Here is a 10,147-nt window from a genome sequence, read left to right on the forward strand (position 1 = left end):
GTATAGCATGAATTTTTAAATTTAACTGACCCCTTAAATTGTATCCCCCTTCCCTTTCATTAAATAGTTTTTGAATTCCACCAGGTAATAAATTGTTCCTGGCTTTATACATAAACACAGCAGTCTTATATCCCACTAAATCAAAACATTTTAACAATTTAGACTGTATGAAAGCTCCATTGGTGTGATCCCTGTACCCCATCTTATGCACAGTTATTATTGCTCTTTTTTGTAATATATACAATGGTTGAAGTGAACTTTTGTAAGTGTGTTCCTAGATCTCAGCACTTGGTGAGTATAATGCTGACATAGCCAACAGAAATAACTAAAAGGATAAAAATAAGACAAGTGGTGTGAAAATGCATCTTCTTTAAAAAGGGGAAGCTAAGCAGATGTCATAGCATACAAGATGTGCAGTAATTAAAAAAGGGCTGGAGCCAAACAAAACCTCTCCTACACTAAATGACCTACTGTTCTTTACTGTTCTCTACTTGGCCTGGTGTCATTTCTAAACATTTTCTCACATACAGAAAAATGACCAGCTGTGTGTCTTGGTCCGTACTGCGTGCCATCTCTCCTTACCTGTCTTTGACCCGTAGTATGAGTTGATGAAATCGGTCAACGTGTTCAAAGCTGGCCTTGTCTGTCACAGAGAAGACGATAAGGAAGCCGTCTCCTGTCCTCATATACTGCTCCCTCATTGCACTGAACTCCTCTTGGCCTGCTGTGTCCAGCACTGCAAATATGGAGATGGAGGGACACAAATGCATCATCGCATTATTATTATTATTTCAAAATATGCTCAGATGATATAGGTACAGTGCTTGACACTGGCTTTGAGCAGAATGGACAGTATATCTAATGTAAGTTTTACAGTTGACAAAACTGTAAAACTTTTCCTATATAATATACAGAACACCCAAATATTTCCAGTGGGCTTTTCAGTGAAAAGGGTAATCTGCTTCTTTAGGCCGTTCATGTTGCACCATCTACAGAATCAATTAGGTACATACCAAGCACGCTAAGATCTACCAAAGCAGTGATAAAGACTTATTTCAAATGTGATCAGTCGGATCCCTCAGAAATGTGCAGCTACCTTAATTTACTAATGAATATAAAATGACCCAGAAGTCACTGCACCAGTCTTTGGGTAATTCCATTGTTGTGTTTTAAGGGCCAGAATATGAGTTTTTAACTCTGCTCCACAACTTGTGTGAAGGGCTTTCATAATCCTAAGAGAAAGACGCTAGTAGATCTTGGTGACCCAGCGATCTTGTGATCTTTCCTGGAGTGCCAGCCTCAGGTCCTGGCTGCCCTTATACAGTATAAAAGTGTGCCAGATAAACCGAGATGTTCAGGCCTTGGTATATGTCAGTGGTTGTCAATAACAGGATGTCAAACATTTACACAGACATGCATTCCCATAAAGTGTAAAACAGATTTTTTTTTTTTTTTATACAGTTTTCTAAATAGTTTCCAGAGTGTTTCCAACATAAATTGAGTACTTTACTGGGGAAGGGATAAATTCAGACACATAATTTCTTGCATATGCAACAACAATAGCAGTGCCTTCTCCAAATCATTTATTTCCTTAGAGAATTGCTACTGCACAGTTAGATATTGTGCAAAAGAGCTACCACAGCAATGTGGTTAAAAGGTACATTTTTTTAAACCAATACAAATGTTCATTCACTGGTAAGTAATGGACACGTTCAAATGAAACCAAAATGAAACAATAAATGAAACAGATGATTAGCATGGCGAGAAATGGTCATTCTCAGCTGCTGCTGGGTTAATTTCACATACATATAATTTTCCAACTCACCATCCAGTATTGCCCACTGCCCGTCTATCTCTGTATGTTTCAGATACGAGTCCTCGATCGTGGGATCATAGTCTGGCACAAAAATCTTCTGGAAAAACTGGATGGTGAGGGCACTCTTCCCAACACCACCATCCCCCACCACCACCAGCTTGTATGTTGGCAGGTTGTCACTTGGCACAGCGCTGGTCGCCATGGCTACCTCGACAGTGGCGGTAAAGGTCGGAAGTAGATTAGTAGGTAGCTGATGAGACACACCTGGGTGTAATGGAGGACCAAGGCAGAAAAAAAAATAAAAAAGGGATTGACAACAAAGATAGGAGGGAGCAACGTACAGAGAGGGAGAGAGAAGAAGAGAGAGAGGTGTTAATGTTTTTTTATTGCAGCTACTTTTTCACATCACCATGGAGATAACAAACCACAACTACGAGCTGTAAAAAGCTGAAAGTTTTTTTTTTTTTAAGGATAATACAAAAAATAGAGAAAGAGGCCAAAAGACAGAGTCCACAACAGGCCTGTTGTCCTGTTGTATAGAAAGGTGTCTGCACTTTAATCTGCATCATTGCTCTGAAGTCTGATCACAGTACAGGTATCACAAATGTATGGAAAAGTGACTACAGCAAGCCTCAGTAAGCATGTTTTGGCCTACGGCAGTAGCAAAAACCAGATAATGACATGTACTCTCCCAGCCTCACAGAGCCAGCAGTGAAGCTCATTAGAATATTTAATCATTTGCACATAATTCTGATACATTTTGTACTTCACCTCAGGGGAACAGCTGTACAGTACAAACTTTAATACAGCAACAAATGTGTGGTTCAAATTACTAAGGGCAATGATTTACTGCGGGTCATGCAATCCTATGCTGTTGTAGCTAAAGCTCACACCACAGCTGGCGGCAAACCTATGAGAGAGAGAGAGAGAGAGAGAGAGAGAGAACAAGACATGGGATGGGAACGAGAGAACAGAGAACTGGAAGGAGTTTGAGAGAAATCGCAAACAGAAGAGGAAGGCAGAGGAAGGAAGGTCGTATGAGGACACAGCTGATATTTTACAGCATGGTGTTGAGATGATGGCACTACGTTGATCTTTAGACAACACTGCCTCCCCACTGTTCATTCAGTGGGCAAATAGAATGATTTAACACCACTGTCCGACTTTATTTCTCAGCTGTCAACAGTCAAATGATCCTGCTAAGCTTAGATATCTAAATGTATACTTCTACAGGTTTGTGCTTAGACATGTTGCTCATCCATCATTTAAAGATGTAAAGAAAAGTAAAATCCAGGCCAAAGCAAAATGATCAATCAAAATACATTACTTAACCTAAAGGTACCTGTATGATCCAGGCTTTATAACATTCCAAAAAAAAAAAAAAAAAAAAAAAATCAGCTTAACAAATGTTTTATGAAGAAGGAAACGAATTAAACAAATCAAGGCTGGAAAGAAAACTTCACCAACACCTTTTAATATCCACAAAAAGAAAATGTTCACTATGATAAATTATGCACAGTCTGTACACGAGTATTTTCTACATTAACATTTCTGCCTGGAAGGTAGGAAATCTACTTTAAAAACCATTTTGATGGTAGTGCTGATTTACTGAATATGCACTTTGTAGTAGGTGGGTTAAAACATGCACACCACTAATAAAATCATTACATTCAAGCCAAACTAATGTGAAATTGAAGAAATCCCATCTTATTGTGAAACCTCCAGATTTATAGATCTCATTAGACTATAGCAGACAGAAAAGTGCACAAATTCACTTATTTCTAGCACAATATCCCCATCACCCACGCACCCATTCCTCCTCCATCCACCAGGAAACAGCTGTCAGCTGGCTGTAGTCCATCCTTTCCTACCCAGCACAATGGAGGGAAGGAAGAGGTTTCCTTCCTTCTAAAGCCAGCCAATCAATCAGTCTGCAGAAATCAGTCTGGCAGGTTGGGCAAAAAATATCAAAGTCAAATTCCTGTTGTCAAAAAGCCTCTTCAGTCAGTTGGCAGATTGACGCAGAGTCACAAAACAGCTAAGCCATTATCCCATTTCAGAAGACACCATCTTATATTGTCAGCACTGCGCAGAAAACAAAAGACACAACAGCTGGACAAGTATGGTGTAGTACCTGCCACCAGTTGTGGTTTTCACACCAGTCATGCATGCCAAGGCTTAGCTGAAGCCAAGTCAGGGCTCATGGGGTGTGTCAGCATTTCCTCTTTTGAGTCTATTTGGTTGGGTGCACAGTTCTCTGGAACACCACTCACCACGCCGAGACTAAAGTAATCCGCACACACCATTAAACCAAATTTATTTGGGAGTGGAAGCTTGCGAAACCAAATTTTCCTACATGTCCAACCAAAGTTAGTCATCTAACCAATGTAATAGGCCATTTGGCCTTACAAACTATGACGTTAGAGCGGGCCAACTAAAAGGACACACAGTATTACACAGTGGTTAAGCCACATTGTCCACATTAGGGCTTATAAATGTGCATCTTTTCCTCTAGGTTTTGACCTTCCATCATACTGAACTAGCATTTTCCACCACTGAAAAATTTGGGGTATTTATTGGGAAAGCCCAGCTTGTATTGTGGACAAAAGGAGTGAAGTATTTACAACACAGTTGTGTTCAGCTGTCACCAGGCAACTCAAGCTCCAATGATTTTCATCCCTGTGTACACATCTGATGAAAGACACTATATGGTTGGCTACCGTGTACTGAAACCCAGAGAAAGATAACTCTGACAGAAAATGGCAACAAACTGAGATTTAACTTGCAAAGACCAGACAGATACTTCACCTGTCCCTCTGTGTTAAAATGGTCAGGCCAGTCACCACCTGCTTAAGAGATGTAGTCTGTGGGACAACTCTTCGTCTTGCTGTGTCGGCTTTTTACATGTAAGAGGCCAACTTTCTGAAAACACTATTTAATGTTTTCAAAACTGCTGTTTATCACACCTTAAATCCAAAACACACTACCATCACATCAGCCTGACATATGTGTGTGGACCTACGTTTTGAACTGTACATTTTGTCTTTAAGGTGACTCCATAAACTCACTCTGGGCCATTGGCTAGTTGCTGCCTTGAGAAAGGATGGAGGGACTTCCTTCTTCACATGGAAACAAAGCAGCAACAAAAGTCACAGAACAGGAATAAGGAGGGACACAATGGTGCACACCCCAGCCTGAAGTGTAGCGCTGATACCAAGTCTCACTGAGCAGTCAAAGGATGTGTTCAGACATAGTTCACTCCGTTCAAAATATATTAAAGCTTCAAGCTGCTGTTGTGACAAACTGCAGTCTGGCATCACTCCCAATTTAGTTTTTGTCTTGTGACCTGAACTGACATTTGTGTTATGAAACCAAAAATGATTTTGCCTAAATACTGAATGTTTTTATTCTTAGCAGATCCAAGGTTGTGGTTCTTGTCACCTAGTTAACTAAAATATTCACTAAAGAGCATCAATAAACTAAGAAAACTACAAAAGGACCCCCAACACCAATATTGGCAATATTCCCCAATGAGTAAAAAGATTCTGATACACGTTACACATATTTCCCCATGCTTGCCAAAACGGCATCACATTCACTTAAAAGATATTTCCTGTTCAAAACAATATATCTCTAGCATCTTCTTCACTCAATTACAAACATAATGTGCAGTAAGATGCAATCTGCCCAACTGAGCCCGTCTTACTGTGCATGCTTGCATCCTTCCTGTGTCAGTGTTTCAAACTGATGATTACAGTATTTGAGCAGCAATAGGCTATGCTAATGATAATGTTTTCAGATGTCTTTCAACAAAGACTTTGTTATGCACTGTATCTTAAACAGGAACATAGCAATAGAAAATCTGTGATTTAATGCCATAATTTCAGGTAATTTATTATTAAAAATGAGTTATCAGCTGCACCCCTCATTGCATTTCCTGCAACAGTGACAGCCTTCATATCCCAGAGCTTTACCGCCCTGCACATTTATCAAAGTACAAATAGTTGTACAGCAAATCACATGATTCTGGGTCACCATCAGTGACTAAACATGGAAGGCTCAAGTCTTATAGCATCATTTGAGAACCTACTAGAGAGCCATAGTAGTGAGTCCTAAAACCGGACCTGAGTTAGCATTTTTGCACTTCTGCTTCCCTCACCCTGAAGTCAGTGGGCTTTTCAAATGGGATTTTGGTTAGATGCCTGAAATAAGGTCTGTGCCAACACAAGGCCAATACATTTTCACATTTTGTTCTACAAGATAAAATACACAGCCCACTTGTAATTTTTAATGCTTTTGTGCATCTTAAAAATGCAGTTGCTAACAAGTGGCTAAATGAGATTTAAGTCATCCTGTCGAACACAGAAGCTCATCTACTCACTAGTCCATGTTTACAGCCTTGCTATGTTTAAACTCTTGCACTTGCAAACTATAATAACTAACTGACACAGCTGTGATCACTAGCTAGATCCGGTCACAGTAAGAGGAAAAGGTGTTTGTCGAAGAATTTAGCATGCTAAATCAGATTATAAACTGGAAGCAGTGATGGTGACACTTAAGTCACAGGACCATGGTGTAGCTTATTTATAGGCTAACAATAGCATTTTACTTCTTAAATCATAAAAGTGGCATTAACCTGTGAAGATTATCTTGTTGAACCAAGTGTGTAAGTGGCATAAACCTTGTCTGTCTATGGAAAAATCCCATTGGCTTTTTGTTGAAGGAACCCCTGGTATGCTACCTTCCACGTTGGCCTACAAAAATGTCTTGACTACAACACTCTTAGCTGCATTTAAACTGCACTGATGTCTTGTTCATAATATAACACTGTTCTGTGGATGAGGCTCCACAATTAGCTCACTAGCTCAGTTAGCTCACTGTAGCTCACTGTAACTCACTGGGGGCATTTCCTACTCTTTCCTCAACATTCATTCACTGAGACAGTGCACTTTTGGGGAATTTCGGCCAGGTCACAGGATGTCATGGCTGAACCCCAGCCAAAACATCACTGACACTGAATCAACGACTGACTACCTGTTGTATGTAAACACACTGCACACTGACAAATACAGTATATATATAAGGGGTAAATAATTCAATTAAACCCCTCAGCAGGCCAGCAGAATATTCAGTTTTCATTCAATATTCATTCACTTTAACAAGAAAGAAAGAAAAGAGAAGAAAGTAAGAAATTAAACAGAGAACAATGTGGCAACACTGCCCTATGGATGGAGGCACTGTCATCCTGGAAGAGACCACTAGTTCATTCACAGTTTAAATTGCCACCTGACTGTACATTCACACATGTAAGGTGGAATGCCCCATCATTTGTTCGTGAGCAGTTTAGGAGATATTTACTTTGCTACTGCCTGTACTAGGCTTAAGTTTAACAGGGCATCCACATTATTAAACCTCTGAGCTTCTGGTCACAAGTCTTCTTTTCTTCACTATGGCCAAACCTTTTTGTCCCCCTTTAAAATATCTGTGGTGTCTTCTAAGTGCAAGTGCCAATTTTAAGCTCACATGGATCATTATTTCATAAGGGGTAAAACCAGGCCCAAACAGATCACACAGAAGGTCCTGGGTGGTAACCACAACTGTTGCACGTCATCTAAAAGCTGATTTCCCTTCGTTAAAGGTCACAATTTACTTTGCTATTAGTGGATAAAGTGTGTGTGTGTGTGTGTGTGTGTGTGTGTGTGTGTGTGTGTGCGTGTGCAGACTGACTGGTGCTTCTGAATGATCTCATCCTATAATTTGATACATGAGGTATCTCTCTGTTCTGTCTCTCCAACGCTTAAATGTGTACATGTCTGCTTCACAGCTGGACACCACTGGGCGCAAAGCTGTTAAAAATACTCTGACTAAACATACACATACATAATACAACATTTTATATTCAGTTCTGTCAGGCCAGAAAAGCCAGGCACTATTTTTTTCTTACGTGCCCACGGAAACATTTTTGACACAAGGAGGCAAGGCCCGTCTCCGTGTGTGCGTGGAAAACCAAGTGCAGCCGCCCCTGAATAACAGGTTTCGGTTGCTTCATTTCTCTCTTGAAGTTTGCAACGAAAATAAGTTAAAACTGTCGTTATAAACTTTAATAAAGCATGCTAACCTCTCTTGCACGTTTATCACGCTGGCATTAGTTAAACACTTAGGTGACACTTAGCTAGGCTACATTAAGTTGTTGTTACACTGACAGTTTGGGATTGACGCTACATTACGGTAGGTGTTGCCCGCACTGTCCGTGAACACACGACCTCCTCCCTCTCAGTAGAAAAGCTGCTTACCGATATGAGCTCCGCTGTCGTGAACGTAAAAAAAGAGACGTCTTCACACCGATATATTCCACCTCATCTCTCTTTCTCGGCTTCAAGCCACCGCTACAGACGGGACATGTCTCCCTGTGCCTGCGAAACAATACGTTGAGTTGAGTAGCAAATCTTTGTATTGCAACAGCTGATGCTATAAATAGAAAAGCCCGAAGGGGTGAACGCCGCTTTTGTTAAGACGTGAAAGCGATTAAATATTGGCTTTCAGTTAGATGTGATATCAGTTACGAACAATTGAAATGTAACATGCGCATTTTCTTTCATCGTGTATGTATTGTGTTACATTTGTGAAATTTCACAAAGCAGCAAAAGAATCCCCCTTTTTAGTGAAATGGACTCTTCCATTATACAGCGGACGTCTTTAAAGGCATAGTCCTGTCAAATTAACCGTTGCTAATTTCAAATGGATTCATTAGGGAAAAAATGGAAATGTGTGTCTGTGTCGGGAGAATAGATATTTTTAATGTTTAAATGACTGATATCTTAATCACTCCAGTTAAACCTATATTATGTATAAATTATCAATAAGATAAATGATTTTCAGGGTGTTTTTTCTGCTGTTTGCTCATACTCAGTGAGAACACAATAAAGGCTCTCTTCAAATAATTGTGTGCCATTAGTAAAACCACTTACATATACATTTTAATGTACTGGAAAACAGCAACAAGTGAAAGCTACAAAAATGTGAAGAAGTGAGGTTTCAGATGATTCTTGTTACCAGATTATAATCTAGGTCACTGATCTATTTACTTTTTAATTTTATTCTCCGGGTGGATCTTTAGTGATCCTCTTCAAATCTTTCATTTTCTGACTAAGGCATCCACCCAGACTGGTCTGTGTATTAAAACAATATGCATATTTAAGACCAGGAAAGATGGTTATAATAAGACTGGCAAAACTGTTGCTAAAGTCATTAATAATGGTGCCATTCCACTCAGATAGTAAACCTTGACTATATGACAAAACCAAGACCCTGTAACTGAAGCAGCTTTTTTTTGTCTTTCACATGATGAAATAATGTCAGATACACCATTTCGTTTGCTGTTTTAAATTGACATAGCCTACAGTATATTCATATATTACACTTTTCTTTGTTTTTTACAGATCCACATTTATTCAACAAAACAGAAAAAAATTGAGTTAATAAGTGCCCACACATACAGTATATACTCACAAGCAAGTATATGTGTATACACACATATACAGTACACATTTGTACAGCTATCTTTGTGAGGGCATTCTTTGATAAAAATGCATTCCCTAGCCCCTTACCCTAATCTAAACCATTACAACTAAATGCCTAACCCCAACATTTCCCATAACGCTAACCTAAACCTAATTCTACCCTAAAACCAAGTCTTGACCCTCAAACAGTCCTGTGAAAGGGTCTGGGAAAAGTGAGAACCAGCCAAAATGTCCTCACTTTTCCAGAACCTCCTCACTCCTTTGGTATAACATTCAAATCGGTCCTGACATTGCTGGCTATGCAAATACACACACACACACACACACACACATTTACTACATTACTGGCAAGACTGTTTATGATGTACAGTAGTCCATTACCAGTAACTGTCAATGTGTGCATGAAAAAGAAATGACGAGAAAGATGTAAATAATTCAATTGAAATGAGGAAGTCGAAGCCTGATATTAGTTTCACCTCTGTAAATAATCCAGACATTACACATTTTATAACTCACATTACTGTAAGTGATGGGAAATTAAGTGCTCTCTCTCTCTCTATGGTAAATGGTCTTATACTTGTATAGTGCTTTTCTTTGCTTTAGAGCACACTCAAAGCACTTTCACACAACTTGGCCATTCACCCATTCACACTCCCAAATGCTCACACATAGGTATCATCACCGGGAGCAACTGTCTTGCTCAAGGACACTTCAACGTGTTGGCTGGACAAGGCAGAAATCAAACCGCTAATCCTCCAGTTAGGAGACGACCCACTCTACCTTCTGAGCCACAGCCACCCATATCTATCTA

General features: G+C 39.7%; 1 protein-coding gene across 2 annotated transcripts in view; it reads right to left on the reverse strand.

The window, feature by feature from the left end:
- LOC109968557 (ras-related protein M-Ras) overlaps nucleotides 1-8,286 on the reverse strand; it is a 14,932-nt gene extending 6,646 nt beyond the window's left edge. For both annotated transcript variants that reach the window (XR_002276115.1, XM_020614905.1), the window contains exons 1-3: nucleotides 8,110-8,286; nucleotides 1,826-2,080; nucleotides 583-736 (exon numbers count right to left, since the gene is read on the reverse strand). Coding sequence is in view for 1 of the 2 variants with exons in the window: in XM_020614905.1 (XP_020470561.1) it covers nucleotides 583-736; nucleotides 1,826-2,018 (347 nt within the window). In the remaining variant the exon portion in view is untranslated. The remainder of the gene's footprint in view (nucleotides 1-582; nucleotides 737-1,825; nucleotides 2,081-8,109) is intronic.
- Nucleotides 8,287-10,147: the final 1,861 nt, after the last annotated feature.

Source organism: Monopterus albus, unplaced genomic scaffold (assembly GCF_001952655.1).
Source record: "Monopterus albus unplaced genomic scaffold, M_albus_1.0 scaffold153.1, whole genome shotgun sequence".
Taxonomy (NCBI): domain Eukaryota; kingdom Metazoa; phylum Chordata; class Actinopteri; order Synbranchiformes; family Synbranchidae; genus Monopterus; species Monopterus albus.